The sequence below is a fragment of the Poromitra crassiceps genome (assembly GCF_964638095.1).
Source record: "Poromitra crassiceps genome assembly, chromosome: 4".
NCBI classification, from domain to species: Eukaryota; Metazoa; Chordata; class Actinopteri; order Beryciformes; family Melamphaidae; genus Poromitra; species Poromitra crassiceps.
Window position 1 is genome coordinate 7,144,063 of NC_139626.1, and position 22,626 is coordinate 7,166,688.

Here is a 22,626-nt window from a genome sequence, read left to right on the forward strand (position 1 = left end):
AGTTTGACACTAAAGCCGTGTCTTTGGTTTAGTTGCACCGTGAAACCTAAGGTACATCTTAACTAGCCGAGCGTAAACGGACCACTAACCCAAAACCTTGTCGCAGACGATGTTTTTCCCCTGCCGCACCCTTGATAGAACCTCCCTGTGCCGCACCTCGAGCTCAAATCAACAACTATCATGTAGCATGGCTATGTAATAGCATCGGAAAAACATTAGAAACCAACAAACCAAAAAGAGGTACGTTATTGAGTATAAAGTAGGCTATGGCTATAAAGTAGGCTAAGGATTCACGTTAGTTTGCCTCGTATACCCTCTGGCCTAGACCAGTCGTCTAGCCTAGATAGTAGCCTACGACGAGGATAGAATTTAATAGACAAGTGACATCAAGCGATTTAACCGTTATTTTCTACAGAGCGAAAGTTAGGCATTTTGCCCTCATCAACCATTATTGATGGCTAAAGAAAGTCGTAGATTTGTTATTCGTCAGTCCAGTGATCAAAATTCACTTCCAAGATATAAGTCAATGTTTCCTGAATGTCCGGAGCATCTCTCCTTAGCAGGTGAAGTGGCTTTAAGTGGAGCAATATACACATCGGGAAAGCTGGTTCCATCAACTGAGAGACTGAAATGTTCGGATGACTGAAATATTATGCACGTGGAAACTTTACGAAATCGCTGTATAAAGTAGGTACTCTGCATAGATGAATAATCACCCCAGGTGTCTATAATACTGACTAAAAACCACGTCTGAATGCACCACCAGGTGGCGCCACCAGGTGGCACCACCAGGGAAGCCTATCCAATGTGGCCTAATCTAGGCTCCGATGCTTGTGTGCGTATCTCTGTCCGTCATGGAAGCCGCGATGCCGACAAAAAACGCCCTGGATTTGCCCCTCCCCCTCCTTTGCCCCTCCCCCTCCTCCTCCAGCAAGTTATCCTACCGGTCAAGTTGATGCGCTGCGCCAACGCTTATTTCACGGCGGACTTTTACACCAAGTAGGAGGTAGGTGAAAGTTTCAAGTCGTAACTTAAGTCTACATTGTAACTATTTCCGTGCAACTGCTCAAATTTGAGCAATGCGTAAACTCAGACTCGGTGAGACTTTACGTTCAAACTGGCGCAACTGGCTGCTGAGTACCGCGCTAAGCGTGTGCTCAAACTTAAAAAAGAAAAAAACGCGCAGTACTGCTGATTGCGCACGCCTGTATATCTGCGAGTAATATCTTTCACTGTTGACCATGTTTTGCTGAATCACTGCCTAACACTAATTCAGAGATGAACACTGAGAGGTGCCGGCCAGCCTTGGAAGCTGGTAACAGGGCTTTTTTCTGTGAGCTTTGACCACCTTCACATCTGGTGGTGGCCCTACAAAGAGAGCCACAGCGAGCAACAGGCCCCCCCCGCTAGAGGGCGCTGCTCTGAGGAACTGAGGTGGCTGTGGCTGTGTGTGTGTGTGCGCATGTGTGTGTGTGGCTGTGTGTGTGTGTGTGTGTGTCTGAGTGTGCATGTGTGTGTCTATGTTTGTGAATTGGCAAATGGCTACAACTCTTACTAGATAAGACATCATGCTCAGACAGAAGGGCCCCCACACGGATGTCACAAATGCGGGTAAGGAAAAGGAGGAGAAACCGATGGAGGAGGGGATGTTCAAAAACACAAACTCCTCCGTTCGCTTGACTCTCCTGATGCTGGTGTGTTGCTGTCGGTGTGTTGCCGTTTTTCATTTCGGAGAAACGCCAAGTCCCGCTGAGAAGACTCTCCCTCCATCTTTCCCCCTCTCTTCTTAAAAAACGATGGCCCTTCCCGTCTCCCAAATTTTACCCCGACTTTCCGCTTCTGCTTCCGCGGAGGGAGCCGTGTTTCACACCTCCTGGTCCTCGAAGACCTCCAGGAAGAGCGGCGGGAAGAGTTCGTTGGGACACTCCACCTTCATGTGGAGGAAGCGGCTGGCGTGGCACGCCCCGATCATGCGCAGGTCCGTCACCTTCATCAGCAGCTTGGGCCAGAAGTGGGGAATGTTGTGCTTGCGGTAGTTGATGTAGTGCTCGAACGCCAGCAGGTAGGTCTCCTGGCACTTCTCGATCTTCTCCACGCAGGTCAGGCCCGAGCGGTCTGCAGGGAGGAGAGGGGGGGGGGGGGGGACGGGGTGGTCAGCTCAGCTCATTCATCGTCATCATCAAAATACAACTTGCACAACAGACTCCACTAAGGCCCGCTCAACAAAACAAAACAACATTCCACACCTTCTCATGGGAATAATGTCAAACAATCCAAATCTACATATTGGAATAATAAAAAGTGAATTGTAATTGTTAACAGTTTAGATGGCCAGATTAAGAGTGCGAGAGCACTGAGACAAGCTAGACTTAAAGGCATCAGGGTACGAGTTCCCACCGATGAGAAGGATGTTATTTGACACCTCGGCCTGTGATGACACTCGACACTGACTGGCTGGAAGGTTTGTGTTAAATGTGCTTTAGGTGCTTCTTGGCCCCTGGTTAAATGTGCTTTAGGTGCTTCTTGGCCCCTGGTTAAATGTGCTTTAGGTGCTTCTTGGCCCCTGGTTAAATGTGCTTTAGGTGCTTCTTGGCCCCTGTGTTAAATGTGCTTTAGGTGCTTCTTGGCCCCTGTGTTAAATGTGCTTTAGGTGCTTCTTGGCCCCTGGTTAAATGTGCTTTAGGTGCTTCTTGGCCCCTGTGTTAAATGTGCTTTAGGTGCTTCTTGGCCCCTGTGTTAAATGTGCTTTAGGTGCTTCTTGGCCCCTGTGTTAAATGTGCTTTAGGTGCTTCTTGGCCCCTGGTTAAATGTGCTTTAGGTGCTTCTTGGCCCCTGGTTAAATGTGCTTTAGGTGCTTCTTGGCCCCTGTGTTAAATGTGCTTTAGGTGCTTCTTGGCCCCTGGTTAAATGTGCTTTAGGTGCTTCTTGGCCCCTGGTTAAATGTGCTTTAGGTGCTTCTTGGCCCCTGTGTTAAATGTGCTTTAGGTGCTTCTTGGCCCCTGGTTAAATGTGCTTTAGGTGCTTCTTGGCCCCTGGTTAAATGTGCTTTAGGTGCTTCTTGGCCCCTGTGTTAAATGTGCTTTAGGTGCTTCTTGGCCCCTGTGTTAAATGTGCTTTAGGTGCTTCTTGGCCCCTGGTTAAATGTGCTTTAGGTGCTTCTTGGCCCCTGGTTAAATGTACTTTAGGTGCTTCTTGGCCCCTGTGTTAAATGTGCTTTAGGTGCTTCTTGGCCCCTGTGTTAAATGTGCTTTAGGTGCTTCTTGGCCCCTGGTTAAATGTGCTTTAGGTGCTTCTTGGCCCCTGGTTAAATGTGCTTTAGGTGCTTCTTGGCCCCTGTGTTAAATGTGCTTTAGGTGCTTCTTGGCCCCTGGTTAAATGTGCTTTAGGTGCTTCTTGGCCCCTGGTTAAATGTGCTTTAGGTGCTTCTTGGCCCCTGGTTAAATGTGCTTTAGGTGCTTCTTGGCCCCTGGTTAAATGTGCTTTAGGTGCTTCTTGGCCCCTGGTTAAATGTGCTTTAGGGTGCTTCTTGGCCCCTGTGTGATCCATTCAAATCATTTCATTTACACTTTGTCAGGATCAAGGATGAAGCAGCATCACATTTCTGACCTACTTCGAGATGGAAAAACACTGAGCAGAGTTCATGGACACGGAGATAGTCTATGACAACCTCTCATAAGTCTGCACAGCAGATAGTCCCTACACGACTGTGGGAATCCATACTTGACATCAGTCTGATTCTCTCCTCCCATCCTTTCTTCAGCCCATCTCTATATCCTGTCCAATCCCTCGTGAGCTCGGACATTAGCAGCAAGCAATGAAAAGTGACGTCGTTTTAATCATCTCGACACCCGACGGGGAGAATGTGTTTGTCCGTTCTTACCCCTCAACAAGTTGTATGTAAAGAAGAGTGATGTATCTCCAGCTGAGGGGGTTAAATTAACTTATCTCCAGCTGAGGACTGGGTTAACTTAACTTATCTCCAGCTGAGGACTGGGTTAACTTAACTTATCTCCAGCTGAGGGGGTTAACTTAACTTATCTCCAGCTGAGGACTGGGTTAACTTAACTTATCTCCAGCTGAGGGGGTTAACTTAACTTATCTCCAGCTGAGGACTGGGTTAACTTAACTTATCTCCAGCTGAGGGGGTTAACTTAACTTATCTCCAGCTGAGGACTGGGTTAACTTAACTTATCTCCAGCTGAGGACTGGGTTAACTTAACTTATCTCCAGCTGAGGACTGGGTTCAGAGGCAACTCTGTGTTTCCATCACACCAAACAAAAGCCATGAGGAGGATGAGCATGAGGCCACGGTCGTCCTTGAGGACACACCTTCTGACCCTCGGCTCATCTCCATCCCATTATCTCCAATATGCTGGGTATATTATGTGACCTATGACCTCAGACAAAAGAGTCCCCGGTGAAGGTCTAACTGAACACAGCTTTCTGTGATGAAGCAGTTAGGCTTTTAAATGTCTCTTTTTGTCCCCCGGCTTTGTTATGTGAACCTTTCCCTTCAGGCAATACATTTTGATTTAACATATAAAAAGCAGGAGGTAATGATTAGAAAAAATATTACATTTAGTTCATGATTTTACCCACAGTTGCCCTAAAAGTGTCAAAGTGGTGTGCATTGTGCTGTCGTAGCTTTAAGCCTCACAAAGGATCCGTGAGGAACGAGTGAGCGACTCCTCGTGACAGACCTGAGCTCATGAGCAGCACGGCCTGCAGCAGCGCCACCTCGGTGTCGTCCAGGTTGAACGTGGCCAGGCTCTTGCCCAGGTCAAAGATGGCGTCCGACACCACGCCCAGCCCGCCGTTCTTCAGCTGCTCGCGCTTCACCGCCATCTCCCCGCTCAGCGTCAGGGTCTCGCTCTCGGGGTCGTAGCGCACGGCGGCGCGCAGCGACATGATCTCCATACAGCAGCCCTTCAACAGGATGATCTGGTCTTCACAAGGCAGCTGGGGGGAGGAGTTTTGGGGAGGGGAGGGGAGGAGTTTGGGGGAGGGGAGGGGAGGAGTTTGGGGGAGGGGGGAGGAGTTTGAAACATGTTGAAGGCAAATAGTATCTTTCTCAAATGAGATATCCACCCGTTTGACACCCACTTTCACAAAATGATCGCTGGTATGAAAGCAAAACTGGGTTATAAGCTATCTTAAGCCAAACCGTTTACAGAAGCATAACATTTTGAAAGATGAAACCATCTGTGATTCAGCATTGAACATCAGGCAACATTTTTCCCTACAGAGCAGTTTGGAATTAAAATAATTCATTTTGTGGGTGAAGTGAGGAGAGAGAGAGAGAGAGAGAGAGAGAGAGAGAGGAGGGATGAGAGAGGGGAGAGAGAAAAATGAATAATAAATGATAACTAATACACCCTGATTTACATGGATATTGGAATCTCTGACTTGAGACCCATTTGATTAGATCTACAGGCCCTGATGTGGGCGAGTTGTATCCCACCTTCATGCGTAAAGCAGGTTATTTATTTGCTGCTATTAACTGGTGAGCGTTTTCATAAGCATTTAAGGGCTGGGTTTGTCTTGCGCAGTGCCTTGAGGGCACACTTAGAGAGTAAAAGGTCATAATGTATTTATTACCAAATCAATTTGTGGAACAAGGAAAGATGATTCATCTGGAGTCTCTGGAGGAGTGCGGCCTGTTTGTGAGCGCGCTTATCTGTAATTTACTGCTACAGTGGAGGGAAGACGAGTCATGTAAACAGCTTCTCTCTCTCCACCTCCCTCATCACGAAGGTTACATTCATAATATAACGCAGTATCGTCTCAATAAAGGAGGGATTTATTCCAAAGGACATACTGTTGTTATTATTGTCTATTATGTATTATTGTCTGTAATTCCAGAATCGGCATGCCTCTCCACTTCAAAAAAATCACCTGTACATTCAAAAGCATCGCCGATGTAATTATTGTTTTTCTAAGCAAATGTAATTATTGTTTTTCTAAGCAAATGTATTAGATAGTCCCATAGCATGTGATCCATTACCAGACTCCCACTCACATCCCCAACCCCCCGACACACGCACACACATACACATACACATATACACACGCATGCATTACACGCACGCACACACGCACGCACGCACGCGCACGCACACACACACACACACACACACACGCATGCACGCACGCACGCACGCACACACACACACACACACACACACACACACACACACACACACAAACACACACACACACACACACACACACACACACACACACACACACACACGCACACACACACACTTCACTGCAGCAGTCATCACACCAGACGATAATTCAACACCCTGATAATTATCCAATCAAACAAGGTCTCATTACAAGCAGCAGGGACAAGAAACATGATTACAGTTGCTAATTATGGCGGGCCCAACAGATGCACAATGCTGAGGAGAGCCGAGAGAGACGCATCAACCTCCTGTGAGTGCTTCTCTCAATGTCATCACACACAAAGGTTGCGTCTGGGTCGATCTCAGTGGTGGAAAGTAATTAAGTACATTTCCTCGAGTACAATTGGGAGGTACTTGTACTTTACTTGAGTATTTCCATTTTATGCTAGTTTCTACTTACACTCCACTACATTTTAAAGGAAAATATTGTACTTTTTACGCTATTACTTTTATTTCCCAGCTATACTGCAGTTACTACTAGTTACTTTTCAGATCAATCTTTCATATTTAAAACATTTTATCATCTTTATAAAATAGTATTGTTATACTAGACTATCCAAAAGTATAGCTAAATTGCTAAGATTAACTTCACGTTGACAACTTTACAATGCTGCTTACATGTAGCCTACATATATAACAATAAATCAGTATTCCAATAATTTATGAAAAATATAACCCTAAATGGGGACAGTTTAAACATACTTATTATGCATACCAACCCTTTGATACTCTAAGTACATTTTGCGGCCAATACCCATGTACTTTTACTTAAGTAGGATTTTGAATGCAGGATTTTACTTGTGATTTGGTTATCTTTAGCCAGGTAAACCAGCCGGTCACATGAACTCACATTTCATTTCGTTCTACCAAACTCTGGGAGGGCTTCTGCACAAACTGCAAAGCGGACGAGCCAATCAGCGACCTGCCTCGTAGTTGACATCATAACCAGCCAATCAGGAACGTCGCTAGCAAAACAGTAATGGCCACCTCCTTGCCTGTCCGCCTCGAGGACTAACGTCAACGTTTGTCGAGTTTAAACAGCCATAAAGTGCACTTCAATAACAACAATTAGACGAGTACAGGAGTATGCAACCGCGGAGTTTCTGGACGGAAAATATGTTTTTGCCGTTCTCTTTGAGTTTGACTGAATCCAGCGCTGATTGGCTGGAGGAGTTGTCTCTCAAGGCAAGTACACCCGCCCAACTTCCGCCCGCTGCAAAGACTGTTGTGAAGGCTTCAGGCCAGACGGGAACGAAGAACGAAATGAAATGTGAGGTCACGTGACCGGCTGGTTTACCAGGTTATCTTTACATTGTTGTATTGCTACTTTGTATTGCTGTCAGGTTATCTTTACATTGTTGTATTGCTACTTTGTATTGTTCTCAGGTTATCTTTACATTGTTGTTTTGCTACTTTGTATTGCTCTCAGTACTTCTTCCACCACTGCAGAGGGAGGAAGAGACCATTCATGAACATTGTGAGAGCGTAGCACTTTTTGCATGTGTGGTGAAATCCCAAACTCATAAATTTCCTCAACAGATTCACACACACACACACACACACACACACACACACACACACACACACACACACACACACACACACACACACACACACACACACACACAGCATGACAGCAGCATGTGAAGATGGCCGACAAGATGGCCGACAAGCACACACGCTGTAAGGCAGGTGCTGCGTGTGTGCCAGCCAAACTACCAACTAACCTTTTCAGCGTTTTTAAACGGATGGTATTTCCACACTATGGTTGGATACCAACTATTATTTTTATATTATGTCTACTTTTAACCTCAACACGACAACGTTTACCCATCGAATGCGACGGGAAAGCCTGTTCCCCAGCTCATGGGAGCCAGCACCTGCTGTACTCCGCTTTCCTGAACAACGGACGAGCAAGAGTCCCATCCACGACACGAGAGAAAATCAACCCAGGCAGTAAGACGTTAAGACTTTTACATCTGGCGCTTATCGTATTACTGGCAGGCGACGTGGAGATTAATCCCGGTCCACAGTGTTTGGATGCTATCAATGAGGCTATCCAAGCCTCCCAGCTGCCACCAATTAGCCGCCCTCCCCCACTAACCTGGCTAACGCTACCGCAGCTGCTGCTGCCTCGCAGCGCGTCGGCTGCGCCGTACAGAGGGTCAGCTGAGCAGGTACGAGAGGCCAGTGGTGGTCTGCTATTGCCAACTACCATCGGCAGGGCCCGTGAAGGTCCGTTAGCGGGCCCATTACCGCAGCTACGGCTGCCTCGCGGCACTTCGGCTGCGCCGTGCAGAGGGTCGGCTGGGCAGGTACGAGAGGCCAGTGGTGGTCTACTACTGCCAACTACCATCAGCAGGGCCCGTGAAGGTCCGTTAGCGGGCCTATTGGCGCAGCGGCAGGGGGCCAGTGACTGCCCGTCACCCCCGATCCCAAGCAGCACAACGACGGGACGGCTGTCTCCGACGTCTACAACACGGGAGCGGGCTGGGCCCCCGCGGCCCATAGCTGTCCATCCGACAGCCTCGACTGATCATCCAACAATCTTAACACGGTCGCGGGCTGGGCCCCCGCGATCGGCGGCTGAACACCCGGCCAGAGCCTTTATCGAGCTATCATCTGGCGATAGCTTAGCAGCGCCAGCTACATCCGACGCGCCAGACCATCCAACAGCTACAACACGGACGCGGGCTGGGCCCCCGCGGCCGGCGGCAGACCATCTGGCTGGGGCCCTCATCGAGCTATCATCTGGCGATAGCTTAGCAACGCCAGCCACATCCGACGCGGCAGACCATCCGACAGCTACAACACGGACGCGGGCTGGGCCCCCGCGGCCGGCGGCAGACCATCTGGCTGGAGCCTGCATCGCGGCGCTACCCCTGGCTACCAGCGGCGCAGCGGAGACGATCCATCAAACGGGCCTAGGGCCTGCATCTCAGAGGTCCATAGCAGCGGCCCATCGAACTGGGCTGCCTTTTTCCTCTAAGCTAGCTAAATATAGAAACCCTGTAATCAAAAGACATCGATCCTTAAAAATATTTCGGACACTAAATCAAGCAAGGACAATTTGGGACCCTGTATGTAAAAAGGGGGGGTTGTTCGGGGGGCATCTAAATGCCCGTAGCATGCTACCTAAACGGGAGCAATTAGAACACCTGCTATGTAACTCTAACATTGATTTTCTGGGGATATCTGAAACTTGGCTAACTAGCTCCTCACCAGAAGCTGCTATCTCATTACCGGGATATACTAGCTTTAGAAGGGATAGGGGGGGTCAGGGGAGGGGTGGGGGGGTAATTTTGTATGTTAGGGAACATCTGAAATGCAACCAGATTATATGGCCCAATGATTTTAGTCTAGAATGTGTTGGTGTAAATATCTCTCTGTCCGATGAAATGTCGCTGGTGATTGTCTGCATCTATCGCAAGCCTTCGGCTAAAATTGATTTTTATGATCATCTCAAGACGCTCCTTAAATCATGTGACCACAAAAAAGAAATTATTTTGATTGGAGATTGGAATATAAATTGGGACGCGAAAAAAGATAGAAAAAGCCTGAAATCAATTATGGATTATTTTAATTTTACTCAGTTAATTGACCAACCGACTAGAATTACTCATCGATCTCAATCAAAAATTGACTTAATTTTCTCGAACAAACCTAGAAATGTTACTAAAATACACAACCTGTTAACAGGAATCTCGGACCATAATGCGATTTTCTTCTCCAGAAAACTTAATAAATCTCGCTTCCAAAACCCATTCTCTAGTACTTCTAGTACTTCTGATAACCGTACAAACATGATTGTCCCTAAAAACAAAGAACAAAATCTGGCAAGAGCTCTAAAAGATATTGAGTGGGATAATCTCACCACGTGTGATGATGCAGACATCAGCAGCGATATGTTTCATTCTAGGTTGAAGGATGTAATCCTCGGTTTCTCCAGACGAGGGAGCCATAGGAGGAGGAACTCAACCTCCCTCCCCTGGCTCAACTCGTCGTGTTTGAAACTGATGAAAGTCAGGGACCTATTGCTTAAAAAGTCAATTACAACTGGGCTAGGCACTGACCGACAATTGTTTGTCTCAGCTAGAAATAAGGTGATTGCTGAATTAAGGAAGGCTAAAGCCAACTTTTTTGTTACTGTTATGGAAAGTGCAAGGGGGAATAGCAAAAAGATCTGGCAAAATATTAGCAAATTGACAGGTAAACAAATGAAACAGCACACTAAAGCTATGGAATTAAATGTCGACAACCGGCTGGTGAGCAACCCTGTCACCTTGGCTGAAAAACTCAACACCTTCTTCATAAAATCTATTGATGACATCTCGAAACAGTTTGGCGTATCCACATGTTCTGTAAATATGGTGAATAACCCTACAGTCAATGGAGCACCTATTTTTACCATCCAGGAAATCTCTGTACCTGAGGTCATTGACATAATTAGTGCTTTGAACAGCTCTAAGGCTAAAGATGTTTATGGTCTTAACACCAGCTTCTTGAAATTAAATAAAGAGACATTAGCGCCACCTATTATGCATCTAGTTAATTTATCCATTAAGTACTCAACTGTCCCAAAGGCATGGAAACTGGCCTCAGTCACCCCAATCTACAAAGCTGGTGATAAATCTGACATGAACAACTTCAGACCCATCAGTATTTTACCGATAATCTCTAAAATCATTGAAAAATGGGTCGCTAAACAACTTATAGAATTTCTTGAGACGAGCCAGACCCCCTTGCACCCCATGCAGTTTGGTTTTCGTCCACACCACTCAACTGACTCTGCTTTGGTCCTACTCTTGGAGAAAATAAAAGGCTCCTTGGACAGGGATGGTTGTGTGGGAGCTGTGTTCCTCGATCTTAAGAGGGCATTCGACACCGTCAACCACAGTGTGCTCCTCTCTAAATTGTCCAGCTTCAATTTTTCTGCTGAGGCCATTAAGTGGGTTGAATCATATCTGTCTCACCGGGAGCAGTGCACTGTGGTTGGCGGTGTCAGCTCCCCTTACCTGAGCTGTCCAGTAGGGGTCCCCCAAGGGTCAATTTTGGGCCCAATTTTCTTTTCCCTGTATATTAATGATCTTCCAGATTACTGTTTTAATGTAGATGTCCAGCTTTATGCTGACGACACAGTTATTTTCACAAGGGCTAAAAACCCAGTGGAGGCGGCACGTGTCCTATCTTCAGCTCTCTCTCATATTCAGGCATGGCTAACTAAATCTTGTCTCGTGCTGAATGCAAAAAAAACCGTTTGTATGTTCTTTTCTAAAAAAAACATTGCACCTCCGTGCTCCAATGTTTTCCTGGGGTCAGAGGAATTATCAGTAGTTAACGAGTTTAAATACTTAGGCGTGATGCTGGACTCCAATTTAACGTTCAGCAATCACATTAAAATGATCTCCAAAAAAATTAAATTCCACCTGTATAATTTCAGACAAATAAGGAGCTGTCTGTCCACAGACGCTGCGTTTTTATTTTTACACTCAATGATCCTTTCGCATCTGAACTATTGTATAACTAGCTGGTCGCTGACAGGAGTAACCATCCTCAAACCAGCCGAACTACTCTATAAAAAAGCCCTGAAAATACTAGATAAAAAACCCTTTTCTCATCACCACTGCCATATCATACGTAAATATGGCATGCTAAGTTTTGAGAACTTTAGAAATTTCACCTCTGCCTGTCTAATATACAAAGTTCTACATGGACTGGCGCCGCCTCCTCTTGCTGACTTTATCAAATATCGTGCGACCGCCAATTCGACCCGTGTCACCCGGGCCATTACGAACAAGGTCTGTGAGGTCCCCTTTAGAAAAACTTCCTTTAGTCAGAGGACCCTATCCTTCATGGGAAGCACTCTCTGGAATAATCTACCTCCCTCGATCAGAGAATGCCCGAGTCTCGCCACCTTCAAAGGCCAGCTGAAAATATGGCTCAGATCAAACCAACAATGTGATCACAATTAACATTTGCCATGTTTTGCAGCATGCTCTGTGTGTTTTATTTATTTTATTTATTTTAGGTTTTACTAACCTTTTATACTACTAATTTTTTTTGTTGTTGGTATTATTAACTGTGTGTTTTAATCATTTTTGGTTTTACTAACTTTCTGTACTTTTAATCTTTGTTGTATTATTAATTTTTCTTTCGCTTTCATGATTACACCAACCTGCCATGGGACTACAGGTGGAAACTAGCCCTTGGGCTACAACCTGACATATTTACTGTACGGCTGTACTGTTCATCAATGTGTAAAGTCCCATTCTTTAAATAAATGAATCTGAATCTAATCTGAATCTGTTTTAATGCACAGTAAGTCTGCCATGTCGGCTCTGTACCATCGCTCTTCCTCTCTGTCAGACCCTGACTCCCTCCCTCTGCTCCTTAAGTGCACATCTCACTACTCCTCCACCCCTCCATCTGTGTCACTCACACACACACACACACACACACACGCACACACACACACACACGCAAATACACACAGGCACACGCACGCAAATACACACAGGCAGTCAAAAACAGGCTCATGCAGACTGGAGCATAATTAAATGGCGCTCACCTCCGAGAACATGGGCAGTTTTTTGGCAAAGTCGACGACGCGGGTGATGGCGGGGGTGATGATCTTGGTGAACTCGCTGAACGCCTCCAGGTCCACCTTGTCTCCGTCTGACGAGGGAGCGACCGGCGACTGGCCAATTTCTTCCGGCTAAACGGGGAGATAAACGTGGGTGTGTTATGGCAGGGCGGGACGTGAACGCAGCACAGCAGAACATGAGGTGAGTAGATGAGAGCAAGGTACATTTGTCTCACATAGCCACAGAGGAGAGGAGGAGATGAGAGAAGGAGAGGAGGAGAGCAGAGGGGAGGAGAGGAGAGGAGAGGAGAGGGGAGGAGGAGAGCAGAGGGGAGGAGAGGAGAGAACAGGAGAGCAGAGGGGAGGAGAGAAGGAGAGGAGCGGAGAGGAGAGGAGAGGGGAGGAGAGAAGGAGAGGAGAGGAGAGGAGAGGAGAGGAGAGGGGAGGAGGAGAGGAGAGAAGGAGAGGAGAGGAGAGGAGAGGGGAGGAGGAGAGGAGAGGAGAGGAGAGGGGAGGAGAGAAGGAGAGGAGGAGAGGAGAGGAGAGGAGAGAAGGAGAGGAGGAGAGAAGGAGAGGGGAGGAGAGAAGGAGAGGAGAGGAGAGGAGAGGAGAGGGGAGGAGGAGAGGAGAGAAGGAGAGGAGAGGAGGGAAGGAGAGGAGGAGAGAAGGAGAGGAGAGGAGAGAAGGAGAGGAGGAGAGAAGGAGAGGACAGGAGAGAAGGAGAGGAGAGGAGAGCAGTGGAGAGGAGAGAAGAGGAGAGTCAATTAGAGTAGAGTAAAATTTAAGCACCGTTTATTAGAGAAAATTGTATTAAAGATCAATATATATATTACAAGAATAGCAAGGTAAAGCAGAGTGGAGGAGAGTTAAACTTGAAGAAAAGGGTAAGAAAAGAGGAGTGGAGAAAAGTGGTAAAGTATATTGGAGATAAGAGCACCCTTAGACCCTCAGATCCCTGAGAGACACTTTAAGACCAATGTCCTCAGGTTTCCTGAGAGACACTTTAAGACAAATGTCCTCAGGTGTCCTGAGAGACACTTTAAGACCAATGTCCTCAGGTTTCCTGAGAGACACTTTAAGACCAATGTCCTCAGGTTTCCTGAGAGACACTTTAAGACAAATGTCCTCAGGTGTCCTGAGAGACACTCTAAGACCAATGTCCTCAGGTGTCCTGAGAGACACTATAAGACCAATGTCCTCAGGTTTCCTGAGAGACACTTTAAGACCAATGTCCTCAGGTTTCCTGAGAGACACTCTAAGACCAATGTCCTCAGGTGTCCCTGAGAGACACTTTAAGACCAATGTCCTCAGGTGTCCTGAGAGACACTTTAAGACCAATGTCCTCAGGTGTCCTGAGAGACACTCTAAGACTAATGTTCTCAGGTGTCCCTGAGAGACACTTTGAGACCAATGTCCTCAGGTGTCCTGAGAGACACTTTGAGACCAATGTCCTCAGGTGTCCTGAGAGACACTTTAAGACCAATGTCCTCAGGTGTCCTGAGAGACACTCTAAGACTAATGTTCTCAGGTGTCCCTGAGAGACACTTTGAGACCAATGTCCTCAGGTGTCCTGAGAGACACTTTGAGACCAATGTCCTCAGGTGTCCTGAGAGACACTTTGAGACCAATTCATCAGATAATGACTGAACTGAAGTACTAAATTGTGCACCGTGAACAGAATGGAGAAGTGTCTGGAGACAGACGGCCGTGACCTGCAGAGCAGCTATGCGTGTGTGCTTCCAGAGTTCGGTGAATCCAGGCCAAGACTATGAAATGAACGTTTGGCGCTCCAGTGAATAAAACATGTGTCACGACTCAAGTCCATTTATTCACAACGGGCTTCAACAATAAATGTGGCGAGATAAAAGAACAGGAATAATCATCTCGCACATGGAATCATCATAGATTCATAAACCAGCGGGAGATGGATGGGCTGCATCAATGCAGGCCCAACCAATCGTACTGCTGTGTACTGGAGAGCCGGGCGATTAGGGGACATGAGAATAATGGTAATAGTCTAATAGCTTTGATGGACTGCATCTCTGGTCTTGCCAGGTCCAAACTAAAGCACGGCCTTCAAGCGCTGGAGGCCCGGCAGGTTTCCACGTTGAGAAGAGAAGAACCCTCGGAGAGAAAAAGAGAACTGCTGAACGCACGCCACATTCTCAAGTGGAGCAGCTTAGAGACAGACCGCAACACAAAGCCGGCGCGAGTTCAGCTGCGTGTCACGCCTGTGAGAGCTTCAAGATGTAGACGACAGCAACGACGAAGACACGGCGTACTGGATCTCGTATCAAAACATTACACTTCCCACCGGGTTAGACTCGAAACCCTGCTAACGCAAACTGCCTTTTCACAGCCATCTCCCACGGCTCTCACACACAGTGTCAAAAGGTGTGTAAATCCATTTCTCAGCATGTAAAATAGATGTGTTAAGTTGGGCCCATACAGCCTGGGGATTGTAGTGCCCATGATCAGTCAATTGAAATGATTGATTTAAAGTACATAACAAAATGAAGTCAACTGCATCGTGTATAAATAAAAATGTACCAATGCCAGGTGGGGGGGGGGGGGGGTTGGGGGAAGGCTATATGAATTCCACCATAGTATCAATATTAGCCCCAAAAGAGCAGTGAGTCAAGAGCACCCGTTTTCTACAGAGCACGGTCGTGAAGGTGTCAGTCAGAAGGGCTGCGGTAGCGCTACTTCCGGCTTGGTCAGACGTTCTTACAGACACGAGTCCTATAGAGAGTTCCCAGTGCAACTGAAACGTGGCACGAGTCCTGGTTGCTGCACTAGCGCCTCCTCTGGTCGGCCGGGGGGGGGCACCTGTTCCGAGGGGAGGGCAACTGGGGGGAATAGCATGATCCTCGCAACACGCTGCTACGTCCTGCCAGGGTGAAACTCCTCGCTGACGACTGTCAGGTGAAAAGAAGCAGCCGGCAATTGCACATGAATCGGAGGAAGCGTGGTGCCAGTCTACAACTCTCCCCAGATCGGCAGAGGGGGTGGAGCAACGGCAGGGACAGGGAATTGGCCAAGTACAATAGACCCTTCTCGTGGGGGCCATTTTTGTGTGGAAAAGGCAGGGTAAACAACACAGGTGCAAGCAAAACACTAACGAGGGTTTCAAACTTCCATGATTGGAATTTGGAAACCCTCATTAGTGTTTTGCTTGCACCTGGGTTTATTCTGCCTTTTCGACACAAAATGGCCGCCGTGAAAAGGGTCTACCGGGGAGAAAATGCGAAGAAAAACTTGATCCAAAAAAAAAGAAAAATCATGAGGTAAGGGCTGTGTCTGTGTGTGTAAGAGAGAGAGAGAGAGAGAGAGAGAGAGAGAGAGAGAGAGTGCGCGCACACACACACACACACACACACACACACACACACACACACACACACACACACACACACACACACACACATGGTAAATATGTGTGTGTGTGCTTGATGTGCGTGCATTCTTATGGACTAATGTGATTTTCCTGGAACTTGTTAACTGCAGTCTCATCACTCATCATGTGGTACAATTCATCTGCTGACCTTTTATCAAACGGGTTAGTTCTGGAAAGTCTGTCCCGCTGCAGCCCGGCGCCATACATGTTCTAATATGGGTCATGGCTTTGCCAGCGTGCTCATGAGCATTACATTTCCTTTCCTAATTGATTATCACTTTGTGAAGGAATGTGCTGAATGAATCGAGCCCAATCCGATTTTCTATGATTTTCTTTTGGCTTACATTGCTTTTCATATGAAGCGTCTTTGTGCAGGCCATGGTGATTTTTGTGCTTTTGTTTTCTTGTGTTTGTGTGTAAGAAGAAGAAGAAGAAGCAAAATGGCGACTAAAAAAGTTATCAGACAAAAAGACGTTCATACTGTAGTGCAGCTGCTGTTTTGGAAAGTCTAAACAGTAGGTGCAATAAATAAGATGTTACATAAGACAAGATGACCACGTACTGAAGCTGATACTGCAGAGCTGTTCATCAGTACCAATGACGATTATTACTTTTCCAGGTGCTGATTTCTGGCTTCCAACGTCAGTTTTGAAATAAAACTCCCCGGGCCAGTGCAATTTCAAAACACTCCCAATACAATGAAATATAGAGATCTGAATTAGGTTTGCTTATTTTATTTTTTTGGAACTAATTTGGAAAGAGTCTCTTTAAATATAGTGAAATGTTACAGTACAGCGTAAGACTACAAGACAGTGGGGGCAGTGGTGGCCCAATGGTTAGAGAAGCGAGCTTGTGACCGGAAGGTCGTCGGTTCAATCCCCGGGACCGGCAGGATAAATCTGGGTGGGGAAAGTGAAATGGCAGCGCTTGCCCCTCCCTCATTACCACCACTGAGGTGCCCTTGAGCAAGGCCCTTAACCCCCAACTGCTCCAGTGGAGCTGCTCAGTGGCCAACAGATCAGACTGTGGTTGTACTGGGCAGCTTCCAGGTATGAATGTGTGTGTGAATGTGAACAGGGCGCTCCTGAAAAAGAGAGCATTGCTCTCAGTGAGACTCCCCCAAAGTTAAAAAAAAAAAAAAAAAAAAAAAGACTGTCACCTGGAATGGCAGATTTACGGGGCCATTCTGAATGAATGGGGCGTGCCCGTTTCATAACCGCAGGGACACACCTGCCCTCAAACAGCCCTCTGATGTCCCACGCAGGCTCTTCTACACAGCAGCTCACCCTAAATAGCACAAGTTACATCACACCCTGAGCACTGGGCCATTTCTCCAGGAGTTTTCACATTGTAGATTATGTAATAGTACATTTCTACTGCTGGTGCATTAGTAGCTGGCATTGCAGATGATACGTTCTGTACTAGCTCGAACGCTGACAGCACACACACACACACACACACACAAACACACACACACACACACACACACACACACACACACTTGCGCGCAGGCACAAACATAGCTGTATGAACTGGCTGCTGCTGATCCCTTCACTCGTAAAAGCTGTTTCCAGATTCCTGACCGCGGAGTGGTGAGAGAGAACACTGTGTAACCATAACTCAGACCAGTGTGCTAGCTAGCCAGCAACACACACACACACACACACACACACACACACACACACACACACACACACACACACACACGAGATGTAGAAAATGCACATCAGCATAAAGACATAAATACGTACATACAAAGAGACAAACAACATACAGACGGGCACATATAGAGGCAGGCACTGTCTATCATTGGATTGCATTGGGGAACCCCTGCTGTGGCTTTGACTCTCAAGCGTCTGGGCTGGATTAAGCCCTGGATAAATAAAGCTTAAGTATATACTTATATATATATACTTATATATATATATATATATATATATATATACTTTCAGCACACATGATCGAGGGTACAGTCGCTGTGCGGCGGAACAATATAATGGGCGAGACACTTGCTTTTTAGCAACTCTGAACGCCCGTGCCAGACGCGGCGCAGTGGACCTACATACTGTTGCTGACCAGGTGCATATTGAGGACTTGCGTCATGTGACCAGCATAGGAAATTAACTTTTTTTAACGGGGGCTTTTTTTTGCCCCCCCCCCTTGCATTTTGTATAATTTCCAGGGCAATTTTTGATCAAATGTTGGGAAATAGGCTATATTAGTTCTTCTAATTTGCAGATGTTCAATGACTTTTCTGATGTTTTATCCAAGCATATTTTATTTCTGATTGTCTGGCATTATGATGTAATACTAAATAATAAAAGAACATGCCCTATGGTAAAAGACAACATAACATAACGTCAATCAAACAAACAAGGGATCAGTACCTATATACATCCATCATGTGGGTCTTCTTGGTGCTACTGGAGGGCTAGTGTTAGCATCATCACACACTCAGACAGGCTAGTGTTAGCATCATCACACACTCAGACAGGCTAGTGTTCATCATCACACACTCAGACAGGCTAGTGTTATCATCATCACACACTCACACAGGCTAGTGTTAGCATCGTTACACACTCAGACAGGCTAGTGTTAGCATCATCACACACTCAGACAGGCTAGTGTTAGCATCATCACACACTCAGACAGGCTAGTGTTAGCATCATTACACACTCAGACAGGCTAGTGTTAGCATCATCACACACTCAGACAGGCTAGTGTTAGCATCATCACACACTCAGACAGGCTAGTGTTAGCATCATCACACACTCAGACAGGCTAGTGTTAGCATCATCACACACTCAGACAGGCTAGTGTTAGCATCATCACACACTCAGACAGGCTAGTGTTAGCATCATCACACACTCAGACAGGCTAGTGTTAGCATCATCACACACTCAGACAGGCTAGTGTTAGCATCATCACACACTCAGACAGGCTAGTGTTAGCATCATCACACACTCAGACAGGCTAGTGTTAGCATCGTCACACACTCAGACAGGCTAGTGTTAGCATCATCACACACTCAGACAGGCTAGTGGTAGCATCATCACACACTCAGACAGGCTAGTGTTAGCATCATCACACACTCAGACAGACACATTATGTTCAAGTTGTCTCGACTAATTGAATCACAACAGGCCCAGACAGACCCCCCCCCCCCCCCCCCGCTCCGTCTGGTCTGTATCTACAGCTCTGGAACAAACCAAGCGAGCCCTGCAAAGTGACCAGTCAGGAGAAACAGAGCCCACACCTGCTTCTAGCTGGAGATGCTGACTTAAGTCACGTTTGGCGTGGTTTCTCGTTTCGTTTCTCTCAAGAGCTGTATATTTAGGAGCCCGATACACATAAGCTGTTTGGTTTCTTCTGGCGCCGCTCACTCGCACTCCCCCCGCTGCACCGCCTGTTAAAAAGTTGCAGCTTTGCGCCGGTCCAGCGGGTTTGGGCTGTCAGTACTTAACACTCCTCATAACGCTTAGGACACATTTAGGGGCTTAAACGAGCAAATTGACTGTGGCTCTGTGGGCGAACGAACGCTAACGGCCACAACGAGTGATCCTCTTTAGAGAGGAGGAGGGGATGATTTAGGTCAAAAGCCTTTCAGTGCTTTGTGCAGACAACAAGTGAGACACACTGTGTGTGAGTGAGACACACTGTGCTGCTATATAATATCTGTACATTCTCTGGAGTGGACGCATGTATTGACAATGTGCCCCACACACATTCCCTATCTCCCCAGAGAGAGAGAGAGAGAGAGAGAGAGAGAGAGAGAGAGAGAGAGAGAGAGAGAGAGAGAGAGAGAGAGAGACATAGAGAGAGAGAGAGAGAGAGATAATGAGAGAGAGAGAGAAAGATAGTGTGAGAGAGAGAGAGAGAGATAATGAGAGAGAGAGAGAGAAAGATAGTGTGAGAGAGAGAGAGAGAGAGAGAGAGGGAGAAAGATAGTGAGAGAGAGAGAGAGAGAGAGATAAAGATAGTGAGAGAGAGAGAGAGAGAGAGAGGGAGAGAGAGAGATAGTGAGAGAGAGAGAGAGAGAGAGACATAAAGAGAGATAGTGAGAGAGAGAGAGAGACATAGAGAGAGATAGTGAGAGAGAGAGAGAGAGAGAGAGAGAGATAGAAAGATAGTGAGTGAGAGAGAGAGAGAGAGAGAGAGAGAGAGAGGGAGGAGTAGAAGATGGACACTGGTTCAGATGTGTCTGTCTCTATGGCCTCCGTGGCTTGTGCCAGTGGAGGGTTGACAGCTTGAGTGCAGGGAACCCACCTAAAAAACACATCTGCGTCCACTCACCCACTGCAGCCTGCCAAGAGCAACACGCCTTGAAGCCTCGCACTGTATACTCACATTCATATCATACTGCCCCACACGGCTACATGGAGCTATGTACAAGCAAACGCACCATGTGGATCAGACCTGCAAGCTCTCCGAATGCTCCTTAACCCCATCGACACTGCATTACGCCCCAGAGTTACGCCCATTACCAGTTACACTACACCCAGATGGTGGCCCAGCGGTATACGTTCTCACCTCACAGAGCAAGAAGGTCCTGGGTTGCATTCTCGCCTGGGACGCTGTTGGCACTGGGGGGTGTGTCTCCCCATGCCTTCCCTGACTAGTGCCCACGTGGAAACTGGGCCTTTCAGTGTGGAGTTTGCAGCATGTTCTCCCCCCGTGCTCTACTGAGGTTTCCTGAATCCTCCATAGAACATCCACATGGACCCCCACTAAAAACATGCAAGAAGATGGTCGTCTGACCACACCAGCGGCGGTTGGAAGACGTTGCCCCCTGCAGGGCACTTCACAGCAGCTGCAGGACGAGCCAGGATGGGGAAAATGTGGAGGTCCAATTTCACGGCACCTCTAACCATGTATGTGTGTGTGTGTGTGTGTGTGTGTGTGTGTGTGTATAATGTGTATGTGCTTGGGTTGGTGCATTGTGACAAAGTAAAGACGGGGTTTGTCTTGTAGGTTTGAGTTCACTTCACTTTAAAACAATGTAAGCGTTGAGACAAACTAGGCTCAGCGTTATTTTTCACTCTGGCATGGGTTGCTGTGGGCTAAGCCTGGCTTCTAATCAGAGACTGGATACAAATATGGACGTAGCCACCGTGATGTCACTCGCTGGTTTGTGGACTGTCATTTTGAAGCTTCGAGTTTGGCATTTTGGTCAATCGTCTATTTTACTCTAAACGCTGACAAGCTGACTGAAGCTCAGCAGCAGTGAGCCTCAGTACGATTATACACACAGGACTGTGACCCCAGTGACCTGGCATTCGTTTTTTGCCCAACGTTCCAGAGCTACTATGAGGAACAGCATGGACTGTGCTGAGGAATACATCTACCAATCAACAACATCATTGGTAAGTAGCAAATAGGGCTAGACATTAGGGATGTTCATTTTGAAAATTTTCCATAATCGATGAAAATTAACGATCAATTATCGATTATCGATCATATTAATTCTTATATATATATATATATATATATATATATATATTTTTTTACAAAATGAATGCCTATGGCAGAAAATACGAAAGACAACGTGTTCTCCTCAATGAACTCTTTATTTCAATGTGTCTCCTCTCCAACACTCTGCTGTCCCCGGCGCATGCCGGTGTGAATTCCCCATGTTTAAAACAGTTTTGTTGGCACAAAGGCCCGTGCCCAGCCAGAAAACTATATATAAAACTATATGAATCTCCACCTCACGTTAGTCGGCTGTGCAATGGAGTGGGGCGAGGAGGAACGAATTCCACCCAAACCTAGTCCAAAAAAAAGTACTACTACTTCGAAATCGATCCAAATTCCACAGGATCGATTCCAATCCTTAACGATCAATTATCGATTTACGACAATTGATGAACATCCCTACTAGACATAATAAAAAAAAGTGAACTATCCCTTTAACCCTGAACCTAATCCTCATTCTAACCTCAACCCTAAACCTGACCCTCAGAGAAGTAGTGAGGAGCGAACAAAGTACAATCACAGAAATGCGTGAGTGTACAACGAAGGTCTAAAACTGAAATTGGATCTCACAAGGACCAAAAAACAAGGACACACACACACACACACACACACACACACACACACACACACACGCACACACACACACACACACACACAAACACACACATGCACACACACACACAAACACACACACACATGCACACACACACACACACGCCAGGCCTCCAATTGCTCTCTTCTCTTGCAGGAGATCCTCACACCTCTCCTGCTCCGCCTGAAGATTATCGCCTGCCCACCCGATCCCCATATGGCCCCCTTCCCAGCACACCCCGCCACTTCCTGCCTGTTGCCTAGCAACTTGCTGCACAACACCTGCCATGCATCCCCCCCCCCCCCCCCCCCCACCATCTCCTCCCACCTCACGCCCAGCTTCAGCTCACCTGTTCTGTTCCCCTTTCTAATAAAGCCCCTCGTTTGGTCAC

The 22,626-nt window shown here is 46.9% G+C and overlaps 1 protein-coding gene across 1 annotated transcript in view; it reads right to left on the minus strand.

Annotated features, from left to right (window-relative positions):
- Nucleotides 1-1,864: 1,864 nt before the first annotated feature.
- Nucleotides 1,865-22,626, minus strand: part of LOC310774637 (thyroid hormone receptor alpha-like) — a gene marked incomplete at its 3' end in the record, with an annotated part of 68,394 nt that continues 47,632 nt past the window's right edge. The window contains exons 6-8 of the mRNA XM_083634737.1: nucleotides 12,760-12,906; nucleotides 4,701-4,959; nucleotides 1,865-2,115 (exon numbers count right to left, since the gene is read on the minus strand). Coding sequence (XP_083490863.1) covers nucleotides 1,865-2,115; nucleotides 4,701-4,959; nucleotides 12,760-12,906 — 657 coding nt within the window. The remainder of the gene's footprint in view (nucleotides 2,116-4,700; nucleotides 4,960-12,759; nucleotides 12,907-22,626) is intronic.